Source organism: Gasterosteus aculeatus, chromosome Y (genome assembly GCF_964276395.1).
Source record: "Gasterosteus aculeatus chromosome Y, fGasAcu3.hap1.1, whole genome shotgun sequence".
In the NCBI taxonomy this organism is placed as follows: Eukaryota; Metazoa; Chordata; class Actinopteri; order Perciformes; family Gasterosteidae; genus Gasterosteus; species Gasterosteus aculeatus.
Genome location: NC_135709.1, coordinates 18,831,768 through 18,854,486, shown reverse-complemented (window position 1 = coordinate 18,854,486; position 22,719 = coordinate 18,831,768). Strand labels below are relative to the sequence as shown.

At 46.3% G+C, this 22,719-nt stretch overlaps 2 protein-coding genes and 2 pseudogenes across 4 annotated transcripts; 1 reads left to right on the top strand and 3 right to left on the bottom strand.

Moving 5' to 3' along the window:
* The first annotated feature begins 2,578 nt into the window (after positions 1–2,578).
* On the top strand, positions 2,579–6,793 carry LOC120812607 (proline-rich transmembrane protein 4-like). The gene is given in 3 exon segments (XM_040168735.2): positions 2,579–2,829; positions 4,066–4,686; positions 4,689–6,793. Coding segments are annotated over 3 exon segments (1,914 nt in total). The 5' UTR covers positions 2,579–2,729; the 3' UTR covers positions 5,882–6,793.
* Positions 6,794–7,051: 258 nt separating this feature from the next.
* On the bottom strand, positions 7,052–14,070 carry LOC120812608 (inosine-5'-monophosphate dehydrogenase 1a-like). The gene is made up of 17 exons (XM_040168736.2): positions 13,841–14,070; positions 13,153–13,426; positions 12,657–12,755; positions 12,058–12,106; positions 11,135–11,236; positions 10,875–10,949; positions 10,517–10,723; positions 10,253–10,340; positions 9,950–10,149; positions 9,628–9,718; positions 9,446–9,541; positions 9,199–9,342; positions 8,917–9,058; positions 8,695–8,838; positions 8,536–8,619; positions 8,302–8,318; positions 7,052–8,173 (listed from the first exon to the last, which is right to left on the bottom strand). The coding sequence occupies exons 2-17, from the start codon at positions 13,377–13,379 to the stop codon at positions 8,070–8,072; spliced, it is 1,869 nt and encodes a 622-aa protein (XP_040024670.1). The 5' UTR covers positions 13,380–13,426; positions 13,841–14,070; the 3' UTR covers positions 7,052–8,069.
* A 726-nt stretch (positions 14,071–14,796) lies between these two features.
* LOC120812610 (receptor-interacting serine/threonine-protein kinase 3-like) lies at positions 14,797–22,124 on the bottom strand (annotated as a pseudogene). The gene is made up of 11 exons (XR_013455240.1): positions 21,988–22,124; positions 21,795–21,883; positions 17,576–17,766; positions 17,101–17,439; positions 16,884–17,017; positions 16,737–16,786; positions 16,381–16,542; positions 16,181–16,272; positions 15,975–16,058; positions 15,777–15,828; positions 14,797–15,606 (listed from the first exon to the last, which is right to left on the bottom strand). The product of XR_013455240.1 is annotated as a receptor-interacting serine/threonine-protein kinase 3-like (transcript).
* On the bottom strand, positions 17,910–19,694 carry LOC144390939 (uncharacterized; annotated as a pseudogene). The gene is made up of 3 exons (XR_013454772.1): positions 19,595–19,694; positions 19,323–19,424; positions 17,910–19,231 (listed from the first exon to the last, which is right to left on the bottom strand). The product of XR_013454772.1 is annotated as an uncharacterized LOC144390939 (transcript).
* Positions 22,125–22,719: the final 595 nt, after the last annotated feature.

Here is a 22,719-nt window from a genome sequence, read left to right as displayed (position 1 = left end):
ATATCAAAAATAAGAAACGGAAAAAGTTCAACGAGTAAAACTGGAACGTTGCAAAACAACACAAAACATTAGGTTAATTGAGGTGTGAACAAGCGATACCAACACACAGATGGTGAGTAGAGCGTTGATAATTCAATCCGGGGTGAGTAATACAATTACAAAGGCGATAAAACAAGCAAAGGCCAGAAGTGAGGTAAACACGGGACACGAGTAAACAAATAAACAGGAAACGAGCTGAAACCAAAACCCCAGAATTGACTCAGGTAGCATTGAGACTAATTTGTTGTATTTGTTGATGTGGTTACAATTTTGTCTGTGTGGTAGCCTCCCAACCCTAAAAAAAGTGCGTTTATAATACGATTTGGAATAACACAAAGATTACAGTTTGACTTAGCTTGTTTTTCACCCTCTTCTTTGCTTGTCGTTTCTGTGTCTTGCCCTGACTTCCCTCGGTCGCAGCTGGACGCCAATCCCTGCTGACTTTGTCTTGTAGGGGGATGACTCGTCTAAACAGAAAGCCGCCCAATGAATTAGGACAGCAAGTGTGAGGCGGTAATAATTTGGCCATGTCCCTCACTGAGCTCATATGTTTGGCCTGTCATTGTTCCTATCCAGTCCCTTTAGTCACGGTTGGGTACGTGCTTTCCTGTGTCCTCATCAGCCAGTTGATCACGCCCCTCGGGAAGTTCCTATCTTCATCATGGAATGACCATCTATCAAAGGCCTCACTGCCTTTCGATTCCTTTTCATCCCAACCCTATGTTTGCAGTTGCAAAATTAAAATCTTTATTGTTGGCCGTGTTGTTCAGGGTCACAGCCAACTAGGCATGGAGAATTCACCTTTATGGCTTTGTGAAAAATATATCTTCATAAAAAAAGGATGGCAGAAGATCAATGCGCCGTTGGCAGAATGCTAGAGTAACAATACTCATTTGTATTGCTAGTTCAACAATGGTCAGTGGTGGACTTTTCACTTCGCGAACTCAACCCTGAAGAGACGGCACAGATGTGTAACCGTGCTTTATCCCTCTCACTCTCCCTGCCTCCAAAGGCATGTGGATCAGTGTCTATTTTCAGAACCACCCTCGGGACTTCAATTAGGCGTCGAGGCTGATGGATTTCTCCTTCTGTGTTGAAACTCCACACACAAGCGAGAAAAGAGGTGCTGCATGATGAGTTCAAGTACACACACGTAACCACTATCATGCAAAATGCATGTCTGCCATTCAAAGACAAATTTCTCCTTCGTATACTGTTTGTGACAACAACTAAGTAACGGCCACTTAAAGAGAAAGGGCACTGCATCAGTTGTTAATTGAAGTCGACAGCGCGTATTGATCTGCGGCACTGGGTGGTTCAAGGCACACATTGATGGTTGACAACTATGCTTTAGCCCCTATGACTATATTCATGCCCTTTTCCCTACCTTCTCTTCTCTCCCCTGCTCTCCCCTCCTACTCCCACAGCCTCACACACAGTTCCCAACATAACCAGCAGTAAGAGATGATGCTCTGTGTGTGTGTGTGTGTGTGTGTGTGTGTGTGTGTGTGTGTGTGTGTGTGTGTGTGTGTGTGTGTGTGTGTGTGTGTGAATGATGCCTCACATTTAGGGCAACGGAATAGCGCAAACAATCAAACTCTGACTGTCGGATCAGTGCAGCAGCAGCAGCAGAGAGTGGGACAGCGGGGTTGTCCCCGGGGAGGTGGGGTCCGTCCCATGTGTCGACTGATGGAGAGAAGAGGGGCACAACAAGGTTTTGAATGCTTTCATATTTTCATTTTAGTGATTGACCTATATGCAGAAATTATTTCTTAAATTTCTTAAAAATATCCTAGCAATGCATAATGTTTGATGAGTGGTTGCACAGACTGTGTGATGGATGTGATTCACCTTCTTTTGCTCACCCAGGTGTGTCAAGCAAGAGATCAGCGAGATGACCGAGGTTAAAGATCTGTCAACCCGTCGAGCTTGGGACTGGACAATACCGCTCAGAACCTTCAGCATGTGACTTTTTGGAGAAGTTTATAGAGCCTCGCCATGCACTCTCTGTGGAATCTCTGTCTGCTTCTCCCCCTCTCCTTTCCGCTCTCACTTCATGTCGCAGCCTTCAACGGAGTACATGTCAGGGATGCACAACAGCCAGACGACAACACGGAAGCGCGGCGTCGCACACCTCCACCACCGAGACCACATGGCTCTGGTTTAGCACCGAGCAATCCAATGTTTGGGAATAAATATGTTGACTTCCCGGGTCTCCCTCTGAGCTGGCCGCTTTCGTCATCTGAGGAATCCGATAGAAAAGGTGCAATTGATGAAGACATTGCTTTCGAGGAGAGCACAGAGACCTCTCGTTTGTATCATAATGAGAAGGGGCTTATCATATCCAGACTTTCTGATACAAAGGATGAGACATCCAAAGAGAGCGCACAACCAACGAGGTCTTCATCAGGAGGAGCACCACCTTGCTCCACCCGGGGACAAACATTAAAGTACAAACCAGCTGAGACAAATGTATCCATATTAGAGTCCGACCAGTCAGAAGAGAATCAGCCAACTTCCCCACCCTCTCCGGATGAGGCGGCCGCCGGACCGCCTGCTTCTCTTCCCCCGGCTCACTTCCACTTGTTCCGAAATCCACTTCGCCGCCGTACGCCGGAGCCCGTCCCGACCCCGAGCACCCCACTCCACCAGTAGCCGTATGGGGACGGACCACTGGACCCTCTGTTGTCATGCAGGACGGGGCACAGGGCGGGACAGTCCCAGTGAAAGGGACCAGAGAAGAATTGATTGATATTATGGGTGATAACCCGGGCATGAAGGCAGACAATGGTAAGCCCTTAATTAAGTTGCATTAATTTGCTAGTATCCATCGTTAATTAGCTCCTGCCACAAATCACAGGTAACGCCTGTCACTTATGGGCTGCATTGAATCATAGGCTCTATAGTGTTGGCCTCATTAAATAGCAAAAATAGAATCTAAAAGACTCTTAAGTCTATGTGGGACTGCAGTATTTCAAATTGCACTCATAAGTGTCAACACAATCTGCCTCTTCCCCAACTAACTCCACTTCTAAGTCCACTATCTTGTTGATGTTACAACATTGTAGTCATTACATTACATTACATGTCATTTAACTGACGCTTTTATCCAAAGCGACTTACAATATTCAGTCAGTGTGTACGACCCACGCGCAAAGGTGGGTGGATAATGTTTTGCATACCCGCAGATTCAGTGTTTACTGCACACACACACACACACACACACACACACATACGCGCGCACACACACACACACACACGCACTTGTCAAAGTAAATGGTGTGTTGTGTCCACAAGCAAAGAGGGAGAAGGGCTTTGGACATTGGTCTGTGAGAACATACTCTTCCTCAGGTTGGCTACGCATTTGCAGTTTTGTTGAGTAAATCCCTCCAGTAGTAGTGGACAATCTGAAATGTGCACCTTTGGACACGTTACCTGAGCTTGGTGGCACACAGCTTACTCTGAACCTTATTTTACCAAGAAAATGAGATGCTTACACGGTTGGTTACAGAGATGGTTACACAATCCTAGTCAGATGTGACATTTGATACATGTACTGTATTGCAAATATGTTGTATCCTTTCTTGTAGAAAGAATGCAACATATTAACGCCTCTAGACTGTGCTTAATAATAGCCACGCAGAATGAGAGCAACGACGAGGTCAATACTGGCTAATCAACACACATTTTTTCTCTCCACTACTTTCTCACTCTCACTGTGACCCAGTTAGAGGTTCCCAGTTACGAGCCTCTGTTATATCATGGATTAACTTCACACATGGCAAATACTCACCAACTCTATACTTTGTGTATAATTCACTTCATCGTCACCAGTAGTGGAATCAACGCATATCATGACATTATGTTTCAAAGGATAAGCATGTTCATCCTATTATATGAATGTGTTGCCGTGCTCCCCCCATGTTTACAATTGAAAGGCTTGGTTATAAGTTCATTGTAAGTGTTCAGCCTTGGCACACAATACGTTGGTAATACTTTTATAATTTATCTTGCTTGATTTTTCAGATGACTCCAAGGAGAATGGTGTGCTTCTTCCAAAGACCAGTGGCACGCTCTTGCGTGACGGCGGCAGAGACACACCTGCCACACCCTGCAAAACATCAGTCCAGTCCTGGACACCCACCTACCCAGAGGACTTTACCCCTACCAAGTCGCCGCGCCCCAATCTGACCCTGGGCTCTGCCCTTTCCATCCCTCTGTATTCGGACTGGAACTCTGCCCTCGCCACGTGGGGATTTGCATGGGAAGCACACGTCTACGGCCTGGGTTCTGTTTTTTCTGTATTCGGCCTAATCTCTGTGGTTTGTCTGTTAGGGTTGCCCCTGCGCTGTCCCGCGGAAAGCCCCTACTTCTTCCTGCTGCACTTGTTTCTTTTAGCGTTCGAAGGGATTCAAGCTTTTTGTTTGCTCTATGATGCTTATAATCACCAAGATCGTCTCCCCCCTCTGGGCTCTCTGCTGCTCTCCAAGCTTTCCTTTTTCTGCTTGATTTCAGCCTTCTCCCTTGCCTTTATCCTGCTTTCCCTTCGCTCACGTATGCATCTTTCATTCTCACTTGCTAATTCCACCTTGTTTTCAGCCTTTCCCAAGCCATACCTGTTACTGTGTATGTCCATGCTGTATTCTGGGTGTCCCTAGGCTGTGTTGGCCTGCTTCAGCTCTTCCACAGCCTCCCCTCGGTGATCCTGCTATTCCCTCAGGGTGTGTTTGTATGTCTCACCATATTCCTCTCAAGCTCCTACCTTGTATTCTACTGCTTTATGCAATTCAACACGAAGCACCTGTACCGGCTAAATGACACTGGAGAGAGCGGAGGATCTCCTGAAGCGGTGCCATCTTCACGTTACCCCTTTTCCAAAGTGGAGGACTGGGATAGGGCAGCAGCAGCTGGATTAGGGGCTTCCTTGTGTTTGTTAGGGTGTGGAGGCCTCCAGTTTTATGGGATCCTGCATGCCCTCGGTTTGGGTGGGGTTGATACCTATGGTTTCCAGCCCTGGCCCTGGTGGGGTTACCAGGTAGGCTGCAGGCTCTGTGAGATTGGGGTGTGTCTAGGTTTGTCTCTCATTGGTTCACTCCCTCTATTCTGCCAAAACAACTCTTCTACCGAGTCCTTAACTAACCCCCGGCGAGGATCTTGGTCCCGTCTCTCGTGCGGGTCCCATTCACGAGGGCTCATCAAGCCCTCTCAGGGATGTGCAGATTCTCCTGTCGTCTCCTCTCGTGATTCTGGATTCAGGCTGGTGGCCTGTGATGTCATAACAAAGGAACAGTCAGAGGATCTTCCCCTTTTCCCAATGGCGGATCATCCTCGGAATAGGCTTGTCCCCAATTCCAGCCAAACCCAGAGCACTGCTTTCCTTACACCCCCAAACCCACGGTCCAAGCCTAACAACGCAGTTGAGTCTCAGCTGTCGTCACTGGATAGCCTGAGAATGGAGACGGACTCAACTGCGGATCTGCGGCCCCCATCTCTCATAGACCTGTCCCGTAGCATTGACCAGGCTCTGTTCAGCGAATCCCTATTCTCTCACAGTATCTTTGGTTTGCCGAGACTCTTTCATGCTTCTTCCAGCCTCTCCTTGAGCTCTCCGAGCCAGGGTGAATCACAGCAAGGGCCCAGCTCTATGCAAAGAGCATTATACCCAACCAACTCCTGTGGTGACATGGAACAAGACAACTGCCTGTCCACTTCAAGACCTTCTAAACCAAACAGCTCGTTGACATCTCAAGGCAAGTCACCGGTGTCACCGGAGCAATGGAATTGGAAGGAGAGCGTCTCTGGTTCGACACAAGGCCTTTGCAGCAAACCAAAAACAAAATAAGGAGACGGGGAAGTGCCGCTCACTTTCCTGGACCAATAGAGGTCAAAACTTCCCAGAGCAATCCCCCACCTGTCATACCACCGGCGGTACAGAACCCTGAGCTTGGCCTCTCGGGACGGTTGCGGATCTGGCCGCCTGGTCGGTACTAAACATCTGAGTGAGAGCAAACAGCTGGAATGGGATCTGGCCGTGCAAGCGGAGTTTGTCAACGTGTGCAGACAAATTGACGCTCTGAGTGTTTGCAGTGACACCATTGAATTGTAGAAAGTTATACATGTTCATGTCATGATTAAAATTCACATTACGTTGTACTGAAACAATACTAGATGCATCATAAAAGTTATAAACATGTATATTATAACCTTAACTTATAAAATAAATGAACATTACTGATATTATTGATACAATATGGAGATGTAAATTATTTTCCATGATTATTTCACGGTTTGTATAATGTATGTTGAAAACTTTATTTGCAAATGCTGTCTTCAGTTCATCTCAGTTTTAATATTTATACAACTTACAGTACATTTTGAACTTTTGACATTTGAACTGTATACAGAAATTGAAAGGGACATTCAGTTAATAAAAGGGCCATATTTCATAGTAAAATAATAATACAATAACTCTGTACTATTGATGTACTTTTGTGTTTTCAATAGGAGAAAATGTTGCTCAGAAGGATGAGTTACTGTATGACTTGTGATTGGTTGGACACAATCTTCTGAAAAATGAATTCAGCAAAGGGAGCTCTTTGTGATGCTGAAGTACAACATTTTGCAACAACTTATCAGCACCTCGCCTACAAAGTTGCCAAACATACTTCATCATGGGAACTACAGGCATTTTGGTATATATGTATAAGATTATTATAGAGTATTTCAGTGTGGTGTAATAAACTTAAGACATAAGACCAGGATGATTTTTTTTTATTGCCTCCTCAGTCAACCATTTAAGGGGTATCCTGGGAATGTTAGTACTACAATCAAAGTTGCAATAATCCTACACTTTTGAAAGTGGCTACATTTGATATATATATATATATATATATATATATATATATATATATATATATATATATATATATATATATATATATATACCACTTCAAGGGAAGATAAGAAAAACAAAAGTTTCACTTCATATAATTAAACAGAAATGCATCAAAACGCCGTTGTCAAAATTATCTTTATTTGTGCAACACTATTAACATCATTTTAAAACCGGTGAGAAAGTAGTTATATCTTATCTGTAACCTTTAATTTAAAAACTATTACCAGACTGTCAAACCATTGATCAACCCTAACATGATCAACCACTACATGAGCTCAGTTATTTGATTGGTTGTCATTACAAAATTAAAATAAACTGTGTATTGTTATACCAAAGATGGTGAGTAACACAAAAGAAAAAAGAAAAACATATTTAAAACGTATCAATCAACTTGAAACAACTTTTTGTCTACACCTCCATAAAGAAAGAAATCTATCCAGGACAATTGTTTTGTTACAACTGTTCCCCACTGAGTGTGCTTTATTTAATTCACTCACATTTTAATTATTTTAATAACCAACCTGAAAAAATACAATAACCGCCTTTATTATATATTACATACAATCAATAGCTATAATATTAGTTAATACTGTGTTTATATTTTATGAAGAATGGATGATCCCAACATGTCAAGCCAATGTGACTTAGACATATTTGCAGTATGAACCCAAAATGAGGATAATGTATGTTATTATAATCAGAAAGGTGTGTACAGTCTTCTTTAATGTTTCTCTTTTTAAAAAAAAATTTCGGAATTAAAATGTTAAATATTTAACGCCAGAGTCATGTGTCATTTGTTGCTGAAAAAGCATTTGACTTTGTTGTTTATTGTCGCCTCAATCAGGGTGAAACCACGGAAAAGGCCTCCTGTTAGATCAGCAATGATAAGCTAGTCCTAAAGAAGAAACATCCGTTTGCTTGTTGAAAGGGATCAAGTAATTACATCACCTCCACTGCACCTCGGCCACAGCAACAACAGATAACGATAAGGTGTGTGGCTGCATGTGAGGTTTGAACTTTAGACTCAATGCTTTGCTTTGTCTGTCACAGATTAGAGAGAAAAAAAAAAGAAAGGGGGGAGAGCGCAGGAAAAGCAGCCTGAGGTTTTAGAACAGCTGTTCCGTTTGTCGTTTGATCACATGCGCCCTGTGCAAGTGCTCATGGCTGCCGGGGTCGGGATGTTCGGTTCCGCTCGGATGCTTCCTCTTCCTCCCGCCTCAGTAAAGTCGTTTCTCGTAACTAAGCATGAAAAAAGAAATGGAAGAGTGCAAGCATATACTATGTTGAGATAATATTTGCCTGGCGTGAAAGCAATATTGAACGAAAAAAGAAGATGGGGGGTGTGATAACAACATGGTTGTACTTACATGGTACAAAAGAATATCTAATGTGACAGCGTGGGTAAGAAAAGAGGAAGAGAGAAGACACATTTTGATGCTGCTAAGCAAAAATCAATTTCATTTATGTTTCTGTATATGTGAACATTCAGAGAGGAAGCAGCTGATAACCGATGACTTTAACAGCAGACAGGGAACCACAGAAAAGAGACACACGGAGAAAGAAGGCGTTGCAGAGGATCAGGGGTCACAGGTCGGACTTACGAGTGGAGGCCGTGGACCCCTCCCTCCATCTGAGCAGACATGGTTCTCTTCTCAAACTTCAGCTCTCCAGAGTACATCATCGATCTGGAGCAAAGACACAGCTCATATTTAAAGTCCCTTACACGGTACACACACGCCCGCACGCCATCCCACACTTACCGTAAAATGGATAAACTCTTGGCTCCTATGTCCTGACAGCCATGTTGGATGCCAGCAATCAGGTAGGGAACAAACTTATGTATGGAGCCTTTATCTTGCACTGACCCCGAGACACCTTGAGCGACCTTCAGCTTATCTCCCTCACTGGATACACGAACACAATTCAATACAGGGCAATATATTAAGGTGTCATTGTGACCAACTATGACCCCAACCCCTCACCTGAAGTAACGTTTCTGACTGTTATTTTTCTCCATGGCATCCAAGGAGCCCATCCCCCTGTACTTTTTCAGACGTACACCATCTGAGAAGAAATACTCTCCTGGGGCTTCAGTAGTTGCCGCGAGCAACGACCCCATCATCACTAAGGGCAGAAATATAGGGACGCCGTTTTGTGTATTGCTAAGGACAACAGGCAAGGTTGAACGAGTGCCCAAGGACCTTGAATGCTCTCTCAATGACGCAAACAGTGGCGCACACCAGGATGAAAGGATGTGCACCTACCAGTTGATGCTCCCAGGGCCAGAGCCTTCACCACATGCCCAACTGTCTGAATGCCTCCATCAGCAATTACTGGTACTCCAAAACGTCGCGCATACTCTGCAACCTTGTACACGGATGTACCTTGGGGCCGTCCACATGCCATCACTGAGGGACAGGAGCGTGAACTCGTATTACGAACTTGTTTTAGTTTCATCTGTGTTTATTTTAAACCCACTGTTTGTTTACAGGACTGCACTTTTCAACATACCTTCCTGGGTGATACAGATAGAGCCACAGCCCATGCCCACCCTCAGGGCATCCACCCCAGCGTCTATGAGGTTTTTGGCCTGAGCAGCCGTCACCACTAGAGGGGGACAGAGATACGGATAAGAGCTATGAAAGGTAATACAGTAAAAGGTACAAATGCAGAAGCACAAGAGGAGAGTTTACCATTTCCTCCAACTACCTGTAGTTCTGGATATTTCTGTTTGATGTAGTTTATCATATTAATTTGGTACACTGAGTTTCCTTGGGAGGAATCCTGTTGAAATTAAGACAGTTTCAATAAGAGATGAAACAACTGTATCTCTTAATCAAAAAAACAATAGATAGCTGACTTAGGAAAGCTGAATTTAATAAAACCATCAAGAAAACCCCAAAAGCTTCTATGTCCATCCCATCTGTATCAACAGACTGACTAGCAGGTCATATGCCATCGGAATCCAATCGCAAATGAACCAAAAGCTCAGTCTGACCCCCAGACGAAACGTACCAAGACCACCGCATCCACCCCAGCCTGCATGAGAAGGTCCAGCCTGTACTTGTCGTCCTCCCTTGTACCGATTGCAGCTCCGCACAGCAACTGTTTGCGGGAATCCTTGGAGGCCAGAGGATAATCTCTGTTCTTCTTCAAGTCAGTCCTCGCTATGATGGCGACCAGCTCATCGCTGTCATTCACTATGGGGAGCTTTCCTAGAAGAGTCAAAGCGTGTTAAAAGAAAGACAAAGGCGCCGGCGTCTGTCCAAGTTCTGGTCAGTTGTGTTTACCGTAGAGTGACACACATCACAGATTTACCTTTTTTGCTACGTTGCAGAATATTGTTAGCCTCTTTTAGTGTGACTCCAGAGGGTGCAACAACTAAATCTTCTCTTTTTGTCATTGCCTGAATGAAAACAGTCCAGAGCGTGTATATTAATATACCGCCCATTCATTTAACACCATACTGTAGTGAATGTGAGATTGATATATAGATATACATATATATCTATATATACGTATATTTAGTGTTCTCATACATGCACACATGAACACAATAGCTATATATATATATATATCCACCTCCTCCAGAGGTCTGTCGTGGTCCTTCTCAGATAGAAAGTCTATGTCTCTGGAGGTGACAATGCCGACCAGCTTGCTGCCCATCCTGCCGGTCTCTGTTACGGGGATCCCAGAGAAACCATGGCGCGTCTTTGCCTCAAACACGTCCCCCACTGTGTGTCGGGGACTCATCACCACCGGATCTGTAATAAAGCCCTGCTCAAATTTCTTGCACGAACAAAAGAAACGTACAAAAAAGTGTACAATGATTAGAGGCCATTCTGTGTATATTGTTTCCATGTTATTGTGAAAGAGGGTGATACAGTGTCACCGTTGATGTTTTTAAGTCAACTTTAGGTGTGAACTTGGTCCGTCTTACCTTGACTTTGCGCACCTCGTTGGCCTGGAACTCAGCAGTACAGTTGTGATGAATTATTCCAATCCCACCCATCAACTGAGAGTCAATCAGAGACACCAGAGGAAATAATTAATCGATGAGATAACACTGAAAAGTTATCCAGGTGCGATCAGTGTGCTTGTGCACTTGAAGCAGGATGACGTTAAACTTAGTCAGCAATCTGTTGTGGTTTGTGTGTGTGTGTGTGGGTGGGTGTAAAGTGCTGCAGGGCTTTGACTCACCGCCATGGAGATGGCCATGAATGACTCTGTGACTGTATCCATGGGAGATGAAATAAGAGGTGTCTTCAGGGTTATCTTCCTTGTCAACGCAGAGGTTAGATCCTAAAAATTGGAGTGCATAAACAGAAATAATTTTCTGATCTTAAAATACATGCTAACACTAAATCTGACATACTGATGACATGATTTTCTACAAACATCGTCCCACCCAGTGTTGCAGCAGCAACACATTTCTTAACCAAATCTTAAGGCTGGTTTTTAGTTTGCATCAAATTAAACTGCAACCCGTTTGGGCAGAATTAAAGGTTGACTTCACCTGCTGAGTGTTGGATGATGCAAGTGTATGTCTGTTTTGAACACCTGCTATCTAGCAACAACCCACGTGACTCAGGCATGACATTAATATAATGTCCCAGAAGAGCTTGCAAAGACAAAAACGAAGCAAGAGAAACAAAAGAACCTTGTGCTCGATGGAACATAATACATAGTTAGGGAGGAATTACAAGGGTTAATGCACAAGTCTGTGCAAGTAAATGATCTATTCATTTTTTACTTAAACCTTTATTTAAAAAGGAAAGTCCCATTGAGATTAAACATATGTTTTTCAAGGGTTTGCCAAGACAGCATCATAGAAACACAGAAAACACAGAATAAGACAAAGACAAAACTAAACGTTTAAGAGACAGGGACCTTTCACTATTTCCTTCATTTTAGATTTAAAAGCAGTAAGTGGTATCAGTTCTTTAAGTTTTGCATCTTTCTGCAACATACTCCACAATGAGAACACATTGAGTCTTGTCCGACACGTTTCTGCATGATGACGTTTATATTTGTCCAAACAACATTAAAAATATATAATGTAAACCAGCGAAAAGTATACAGTTTGTGGATTGAGATATGTTGAATAGTTTAATGGTACTTACCACCTCATCAGAAGTAAAATCTATGAAACCAGGGAGGATCAAGAAGTCACTAAGAAGGGAAATTTTGGAAGAAGACACATTTTGGAACTGAGACCAATAGATATGGCTGCATGAATAATCAACACGAATAATCAATAACAATCACCATAGACAAGGATAAAGCAGCTTTGGTTGTGTTTGTGAATTGTACAACGCAAATCATGTTCCTGCGAAGCAGCAGTTTATTAAACTTTGCTGACAGTGAGCAGACATAATCTGTCAGCCTTTCAGCCCATTTATCCTCTGCACTCTGGTACGCGCTGCATATCGCCTCCATTAAGGGGCCTACACCGACACTCATTAACACGCCGATACGTGCACAAACTCTCACACACTGCTTTTAATGCCTGTGACCCCACTCGGAGTCATACTTGAAAGTAGAATTACTCATTTTAATCCTCCGTATGAAAAACCCAAGAAGATGTGTCCGCATTTAATGGAAGACATTGCATAACGTGTGTTTCTATACATGTACGCCTGTGCTGGCGTGTTAAGCGTGTTACACCATGACATGTGCTAGTCGCTGTTTGTTTTCGAGTTGTGTTTAGCATATATTGTACTTGTATGTTAGTCCATCACCGACAGAAAAGAGTTGTTGTGCTGTTAATCCATCTTCAGGAACGTAACCCGTGCCTCCACTGATCAAGTAGTCTGCCATGCTAAAATAGAAAAACGCACACAATATTTAACTGAAGATACAAATTGTTCCTACATATAATTATACAAAAGCAAATACACGTTTCTTTAATCTGCAAATGTTTACCCCTTGTCGAAGACGTGCATGTTGTCTGTTTCTTGACCTCTGTTTGTTACACACATGCTGCAGATCCTATTACAAATGTTGGAGCGTAGACAGGAAGTGCTAACAAAAGCAATCCGGTCTTGTCTTTGGATATACTTTCCATACACAAGCAGGTAAGAGGATTGGCCTTTAACAGGCCAACCCTGCACACAACCACCTCTGCTAAAAAGCGCAAACGCAAATGCTGCTTGAGATACTAATTGTAAAGGGTCGCAACCTCCCAGCATGTGCAGTGAGCAGGCGCGTGGACTGACCTCTCTGGTTCATATCCAGCTTGGATGCGCGTTGCGCTGTATCGCTGGGCTGCAGTCTCGTGCCCATGTCCGTGCGGCGCCGAGGGGCCGCAGGGTTGAGCCGGTTCCCCGTCCCTGTTTGTGGCGCTCTGCCGAGCCGGTTCCATGTCCCCTACGATCCGCCGGTAGTCGATTTGGTAAGTGTCCTTTTCCCCATCTCCAAACTGGTCGTAACCATGACCCTCCATCTCTAAGAAATCCAGTACCACGACCTCGACAGGGCCCCACCACCGTGCTAAGACACACACACACACACACACACACACACACTGTTCAAGCACTTCTTATGTGTTTCATTCACACAGACCAAGTCACACTCTCACACAACAAACACTCCCCGCAGGTTTCACGCACAGCAACAAATTGCTCTCCAGTTATGAGCCCTAATAAAGACCCAATACTTTGAGTGCATCTTCACCCAAACGCCTTTCAGACGCACCTGACATCGAATGGAAGCCGCCTTGCCATCTGTTCTGTGGCCGGAGCGGCAGTTTAACCCGAAACACACTTGATCTCACATACTAAATAAAAATGTTTTCAAACAGTTTTAAACTGTGTTGTTTGTCTTAAGAGTTTGCATTCCAGTTTGTCAGCTCTAACCTCTGGAGTTTGAAGCCAGTTTTTTCCCCACGCACAGTTTCCAGCTAACCTGTTGATGTAGTCGACTATCTCGGCACACCAAATTTAGAAATCCACGACAATCCCCCAGCTGGAGGCATGAGACGCCGCCGGAGAGGACGCTCTGGGTCTTTCTCAGGTGGCACAGATCCGTCTCCCCTGGGGGCCCAGAAAGCTGTGTCGCTTGGTTATCCGTGTAGCTTCTCTCCACGCTCCGCTCTCCCAGTGCCTGCCGAGCTTAACAGCGTTTCCGACAGTAGCAGACGTCACTCTCCCACAAAGAGGATTGGGAGAATTAATACAGCGGGGTGGGGTGAGACGGGTGAGTGGGCTGGAGCGGGGCAGTAGGACGGTGGAAGGGAAGGATCCCACTTGAACATACTTTTCCCTGAGAGGATTTACCAAAGTGTAGATGTGGGACAAAGCTCAAGGAGATAGAGAAGTAAAGGAGACAAAGGTCAAATGCTATTAGGGCAGACGGGCAGAAACAGAGACAAATACAAGTGTCTGTGTGCGCAGGAAGAGGTAAAGGTGTTGAATCTTCAGACTGAGGTTCACCTCACAATGACTGTTATATTTGACCAGTCAAAAAACAAATGTTTGTCTATTTCAGTTCAGTGTGTGACCCAGTATTCACCGGAACAACAGAGTGAGACAGGAGAGCAACTTTGCTGATGGGATGCACTCAACACCATTATCTGCAGGTGACTGACTGACTGCTTGTGACAGTTACTGAGGGATTGAACCAGTAAAGCCTCTTACCCACTCTCTCTCTCTCTCTCTCTCTCTCTCTCTCTCTCTCTCTCTCTGTCTCTCTCTCTCTCTCTCTCTCTCTCTCTCTCTCTCTGCCTGTCTGTCTCCCACTGGAGGAAACAAGGAACACCCCCTCTACATAATAATAATAATGGCATGGTAATTTAACCACACGTCCTTCATAACACCCGGGAAAGATACATTGTGAAAAAATATGTCCATTAGGAAAATGTGTTTTTATAAAGTAAAATAGGTCTTTATTTGTTTGTTTGGTTGGGACAGTTCATATAGAGTAGCGTCTTGTATCTGACAATAGTACAATAGTACATGAGAACAGGAAACACAAAATCAAATATCTGAAAATAAACACTGTAAAAAAGAAAATTAGAACACATACAAGATATATATTCACCACCACAAATCCTATGATTTCATCTTGAATTGAAAATCAGGAAAGCTGCAACCCTCTTATATAATTTTTCCCCCTATGATCTATGAAGGCTGATCTGCCAAACTCATTAGATTGTTGGTCATCATAGCTCCTTATTATCTGTGACATGAAACATTTCTCCCATAATTATGTATACTACACTAGCATCATCATCAAGTGTAGAAAAAACAAGTATAAATAACGTTAATCAAATTAATGAAATACATACTGTCTCAAGTGTAGAATGAGGCACGAGGAAAGTCTTTGATACCTGTAGAAAAGCTCTGTTTCTTGAGAATTAGCCGCCTGGTTGAAAAGAAAGGGAGATTTAAAAATGTGATTTAAGAATTCATAACTCATCGTCACTTTAACAGCAGGAAATCCTACCGGGCCTCTACACTAGTTTGGGAGGAAGCTGTGCGAGAGCGTCGTAGAAGGCTGCTTTGACCTCGTCTCCTCCTGAATGTAACCAGTCGTAAAGCTCTCTTATCCTTTTGTGGTTTGTTGCTGCAGCAGCCATCGATGCGCGGGCTTCCTCGTGGACCATTTCTCCATGAGGAAGCCGTGGGTAAAGTTTCTAATCAGATTTGGCCTGTTCTCGTCAACGAACTTCACTGTTTTGAAATACAAAAGAAAGAAAGAAAGCATGCTCATGAAATGCATTATAATTGTTAATGAGACTCCATTTGATTGTGATGATACATGTCAATATCACGCTCATTTCAGAACTTTTTGTTTACGCAAAGAGAAAAAATTGCATCACTACAGTGACAAAAGTATTCACCTTTATCTGGGCAACTCATTTCTCGAGTAGAAACCTTGATGGGATCCCAGATCTAAAAATAAAAAGCTCTGTAAGTCAATATTGCTTTAAAAATTTTAATATACCACAAAGTAGTTTCAGAATTCCAGTGATAATAAACTTTCCAATTGCATCAAAACATAATTTATTTAAAATATACAGCTGTATTGGAGACCGTACTTTGAAATCGACCTCATCATTTGACTGTTCGATAAAAGTTTTTTTTTTCCCTCTCGTGCTTAGTTGATTACTGATTGGTGCATTCTGAAGAAAAACAGAGAAAATATAATCTATTAGAGAAATCAATGAACAAGTTGTTATTCCTTGCTAATTATGAATCATGATTAATCTGCACGATATTTCATTTTCTGAAACAAATGTTGTACCACTCCTCTGAAGACATGATCAACTTGACCGACCGCATCATGAATTCCATCCTTGTTCTGTAAAAACACCACCTCAGTGGTTTTAAGGAAATCTGAAACAGAATTTACTATCAAAAAATGTATCCGTCCATCTCGCCTTCAAAAGATTTAAGCGTATTGTTCAGACAATATATTATATGGTGATAGTGATGAACATTTACTTGTATAGAGGGGCCTCTTGGAGGGGCTCTGATTCCAGCACTGCTTCATGAGATCCACCAGCTCGTTCAACCCTTCTTTGACCACCACTTCTTGGGCAATTTGCTTCAAGGAAGGTCTGTTCCCCCTAGCGATCTGGTACATCACAACCTCGGAAAAATTGCCTACATTGCGCGTAATACGATAAGGACACAGGGTCACGTGTAAACATAACTGACTGAGGGAACGAGACATGTACAGTTTATACGGGGCTTATTTTAGCTGAATATTATGAGGAAAATAAATGCTATCATGGTATTTCATAGCATAAGAGATTGAAAAGCTAAATGGGGGGTATTGGTACAATAAAACTACCTACTTGGATAAGGCTCTTTGCCACTGATGATGGACCAGAGCAGGATACCGTAGCTAATCCAGAGAGAGGAAGACATCTTCAGTAACATGTTAACGCTGTTAAAAGTTTTTACCATATAGAGTAAAATCATTTGCGGATGTAATGTCTAACCTGTAGATGTCTAAAGACCGGACAGGTTGGTACGATGGTTTAAAAGCCTCAGGAGGCATGTACTTGTAGGTACCTACACTTGTAGGTATCTGTTGGTGACTGGTGGACACTCTGGACAGACCAAAGTCTGCTAGCTGCAGAGAACGAAGGTCAATGCAATATCAAACAAACCGTTAAATCAGCCTTAAAGTTGACCTGAACATAAGGGGTACTCTACCTTGGCGTTAAAATCATCATCCAGCAGTACATTACTTGGCTTTAGATCTACATGCATGAGGTCCTGTTGATGGAGGTTCATGCCTACAGCCACTTGATGGGCCAAGCAGCAGACCAGAGGCCACGATGGCAAGGCCAGAGAGCTTATCAAACAGGGACTGAAGAGATCCTCTTTCCATGAATCACTAGTCCCTCTTGCATGGGTTCCCCTCCTAGTCCCCATTGCACGGGATCTCTTTCAATAGGCGGAAATCCCTTATAGGTTCCATAAAGTCGCAGCACACAGTCACAGGAGGCCCTAGTCATGACCTCAGCCTCGTTCCACACCGACGCAGAGGGGCTGCAATGAGACAGGGGATTGTTGAAATAAGTAGAGAGAAAGCAGAAGGCCGTGAAATAAGAAATACAACATGTGCATGACTTCATCAATATATCATTTAAAGTCCCAGGAATATTGTAGATATTTCTACATTTACCAAACACCCCTATGAAGTAACTTAATGGCCACATCAAAGCCCCAGTCCTTGTGCTTGGCCTTGTAGACGTAACCAAATCCTCCAGAGCCAATTTCCTTCCAATCCTGCAAGATTTCGTCACCAACTGGCTCATTGGGCTTGTGGCTCGGCAGCGTCATCTCCTGCTGGATGCAGGTACAACAGGCTCAAATCTATTAAAAATAAAAAAGAATGATAGAAAATCCTGCTAAATATAAATCAGGTGGTTCAACGACTGCCTAACTATCTGTTTTATACACAATGTTCAAATGATTGTACTGTGGAGGGTGTAAAGTGACGAGACAGGAGACGGAGATGCGTTGAGTCAGCTTTACTCTCCACTTCAACACTACAGAACAACACGTGAGAACTACTGCAGACAGCACGTTAACCTCACATCAAAACACGTTCCCTTAAAGGTACAGTCCCCTGGTGAATGTCTCTCCAGCGTTACTTGTGGGTCACCACACAGGCCCCCCCAGAATTCACCCATAACCACAGGCCAAGACCAAACAGGTATCCCACAGAGAACATAGGACACTACATGCCAATGCAGAACAGTCCAGCCCATACAGTCCTGAAGAAGGTCAACGCACAGGGGGGCGGACCAGGCGGCCATAACGACTGCGCTTAACAGGAGAAGGGCGAAGGGCGGGAGGCAGGGCAGGAGCAGGGGCCGGGGCCGAGACCGCCGCCGGGGGCCGCCCTCGGCGTGGGGGCCGGGCCAGCTGGAGCGGTTCGCCAATATCCACATGAGCAGGTTTGAGACGGTCTATAGCTACCCGCTCAGGCCTACCCCCCATATCCACAACAAAGTTCTTACACCCTCCCACCTGGACACGGAAGGGCCCATCGTAAGGGGGCTGCAGCGGGGCGCGATGGCCATCGTGGCGAATGAATGGGAGGCAACTGACCATGGGGCCGTGGCATCCGGAAGAAACTCCCCCAGGATGCGCAGCGGCTGGCCGTACACCAGCTCGGCCGATGAGGCTTGAAGATCTTCCTTGGGGGCGGAGCGAAGGCCAAGCATAACCCATGGGAGGCGGTCAGCCCAGTCGGCGCCCATAAGGCTGGCCCTGAGCGCTGCCTTCATGTCACGATGAAACCGCTCGCAAAGTCCGTTGCTCTGTGGGTTATAGGCCGTGGTACGGTGGACCTTTACCCCCAGGACCTCGGCAACCGCAGTCCAAAGCTCCGATGTAAACTGCGGACCCCTGTCCGAGGAGAGGTCGGACGGTGAGCCAAAACGGGCCACCCAAGCCATAACGAACGCCCGGGCCACCTCAGCTGCTGTAGTGGAGGACAGGGGAACCACTTCTGGCCACCTGGTGGTCCTGTCCACCATGGTGAGTAAGTAGGTGTAACCACGGGAGGGGGGAAGTGGCCCCAGCAGGTCCACGTTCACATGATCAAAACGCCTCTCAGGCACTTTGAAAGGTGCCAAAGGGGCCCTGGTATGACGAGTCACTTTCGCACGCTGGCACGCCACAAAGGCCGCAGCCCAGACCCTGACGTCCTTCCGCAGGCCTGGCCAGACGAATTTAGCCCCCACCAGCTTGGTAGAGGCTCTCCCCCCCGGGTGGGAAAGCAGAAAGCTGGCGCTGCTGTCGACCAGACCATGGCTCCGAAGACTTGGCCATGGCGAACGTCAACGGCTTGTGGTCAACGAAAGCCGTGAACCGCCGGCCTTCCAACAGGAAACGGAAATGACGGGTGGCGAGGAAAAGACCCAGGAGCTCCTTGTCGAAGGCGCTGTATTTCCTCTCGTTGTCACGGAGCTTCCTGCTGAAAAAGGCCAGCGGCTGCCAGGCTGCCAGGCTCCGCCTACCCACTGTTCACACACAGCCCCCACCGCGTAATCCGAGGCGTTTGTAGTAAGAGCAACTGGGGCGGTAGGAGACGGATGTGCCAGCAGAGCAGCGTTGGCCAGCGCGGTTTTGGCAGCGTCAAAAGCAGCAGCCATCCCTGCGGACCAATCCAACACGTCCGCCGGCCTCCGACCCCGCAAGGCGTCATACAAGGGTCGCATGAGTTGAGCCGCATGGGGAAGGAAACGGTTGTAGAAATTCACCATGCCCAGGAACTCCTGCAGGGACTTCATAGTGCGCGGGCGTGGGAAACCGGCGACGGCCTCCACCTTGGATGGGAGGGGTACGGCTCCCTGCGGGGTGATGTGGTGGCCGAGAAAAGTGATGGACGACTGGCCAAACTCGCACTTGGCCGGATTGATGATGAGACCATGCTCACTTAGCCGGCCGAACAGCTGCCGGAGATGCGTCAGGTGGTCGTCTGCGGACGCGCACAAACAAACAGGAACGGCATGTCCCGTAGCACAGAGTCCATGAGGCGCTGAAACGTCTGCGCCGCACCCTTGAGGCCGAAAGGCATCCGCAGGAATTCGAAAAGGCCAAAGGGCGTGATGACTGCCATCTTGGGAACATCCTGCGGGCGGACGGGCACCTGGTGGTAACCGCGCACCAGGTCCACCTTCGAAAAGATTGTGGCACCAGCTAGGTGGGCGGAGAAATCTTGTATGTGCGGCACTGGGTAACGGTCGGGGGTGGTGGCGTTGTTCAGGCGACGGAAATCACCGCAGGGACGCCAACCACCATCAGCCTTGGTCACCATGTGCAGGGGGGATGCCCACAGGCTGTTGGAGCGGCGCACGATGCCGAGGTGCTCCATGGTGGCGAATTCCTCCCTGGCAATCGCGAGCTTGGCCGAGTCGAGGCGCCGGGCCCGTGCATAGACTGGGGGGCCAATCGTGGTGATGTAGTGCTCCACGCCATGCTTAGCCACCGCTGATGAAAACGTGGGCGTGGTGATATCCGGGAATTCAGCCTGCAGGCGGTGATACAGGTCCCCTGTGGCAAACGTGTTCGACAGACAAAGCGCCCCCTCCCCCCCCAGCGTGCAGGGGTATGAAGCAAAAGACAGGGCGTCGATCAGGCGGCAGTTTGTAACATCCACCAACAGTCTGTAAGCACACAGGAAATCCGCGCCCAGGAGCGGCGTAGACACGGCGGCCATGACGAAGTCCCAGTCGAAACGCTGCCCGCCGAAACACACCTCCACATACATCGTGCTGTAGGTACGAATGGGGGTGCCATTAGCAGCGTCCATCGGGTGGCCATGTCCGCCAGCCATGGTGTCCACAGGCTTCGCCGGCAGGATGCTGCGCTGAGCCCCCGAATCGACCAGCAGCCGCCGGCCGGACAAGGTGTCAGCGACGAATAACAGCTTGCAGTCACGGCCAGCGCCCATAGCTGCTAATGAGCGCCGGCTCTGGCTTTTCCCTGGGCCCCAAAACTGCAAGGCTGGCGACACTGCTTGGCCTTGGCCCCAAACCTGGAATGGTAATAACACCACCCGTCCTCCCGCTGTTGGCGGGCCGTTACAGCCGCTGCAGTGTCCGGGCCGTCCTCCAGGGGTGGAAGCGAAACAGACGTGTGCTGGGCGGGTAGCAGCGCGTGGACAAACTGCTGCCGGTTGGCGAGGAAAATCCTGTCTGCCTCCAACGCCAGCGCCCGATAGTCCATGGAGGAAATGAGGGCGGAGCAGGCCAGCGCGGTGCGCACGGGCGCTGGAAGCTGCCGCAGGAAGATGTGGGCGAAGAGGAACGAGGGATCCGCCGCGCCCAGCACAGCCAGCATCCTCTCCATCAACTCGGACGGCTTGCCGTCACCAAGTCCATTCAGGGACAGCAGACGGTCCGCTTTCTCCAGCTCCGACAGTTCAAAGAGTTTTAACAGGAATGTTTTGAGCGCGTCGTACTTCCCGTTAGCTGGAGGAGCCTCCAACAGCGCCATAGCCCTGGCCGTCGTCGAGGCATCCAAGGCCGAAACAACGTGGAAATACTTAGTAACATCCTGCGTAATTTCTCTCAGCTGGAACTGAGCCTCGGTGTGCTGAAACCACGGCCGCGGGTTGCGCTGCCAAAAGTCCGGTAGCTTGATGGTGGCTGCGTAGATAGCGCCGACATTAGCCGCACCGCTAACAACGGCCGGCACCGCAGCAGCAGCATTCTCACCACCGTCGTTGTTCGACATGATCAGCCGTGTTCAAGCGTCGGGGTCACCAAAATGTGGAGGGTGTAAAGTGACGAGACAGGAGACGGAGATGCGTTGAGTCAGCATTACTCTCCACTTCAACACTACAGAACAACACGTGAGAACTACTGCAGACAGCACGTTAACCTCACATCAAAACACTTTCCCTTAAAGGTACAGTCCCCTGGTGAATGTCTCTCCAGCGTTACTTGTGGGTCACCACAGTACAACTTTTTTACGGCTTTTGCATGTAAAAAAGACAAAAAACAAAACACAGAAAAACAAGTTAGTCTCTGTTTCAATATGGGCTTCATTGTGCAGACGTAACAGCTGGCTTCTACTCACGTCTCTCAGTGACAGTTGCCCAATGCAGCTTGAGGAGTCACTTCACACCAAAGCTGCGTCAAAGCTGCTGCGAGTTTCAGTTTCCGTTCGCTGCTTCGTAAAAGGGAGGAGAGCAGCCAGAAGAACTTCTATCGGCCGGCTCGGTGTCGGAAGGAGGTTCGGATTCCTTTTGTGGCCACGGCGTATATGAAATAGAAACTGGGTTACCGTTCCTCCTGTTGATGTCTTCATAACGACTTAAAAACGTGTGAAACTGGTTTTCGATCTCCTGACCGCAGTGAGAGGAAGGCCCCAGGCAAGAAACGCTGCATCGGTTGCAAAAGTCTCAACTGCCACATATGTGTTTGAGAACAAGCATTGCCGAGACTGCCACGCCGTCGTTAATCTTAATCAAGTAATGATATTAGATCTTGTTAGTTTTGCTTTTTATACACTGAATTGTATCACTCACACACACCTGTCAACATGTATTACGTGATCAACTAGAAAATGCATTTCCTGCTGAAACTGCGTTGGAATGCAAAAAGCTGAAAGCTGAAATGATTTTTTTTAAATAGCTGAAATTACAGAAAGTTGAAGGAAATTTGAATACATTTGCTGAAATTACCGATATTAGAAAAGCTGAAATTAATTTGAAATTGCTGAAAATACAGAAATGAGAGAAGCGGAAAGGAATTTCCATAGATTTGCTGAAAAAGCAGAAATAAAAATAGTAGAAATAAATGTGAAATC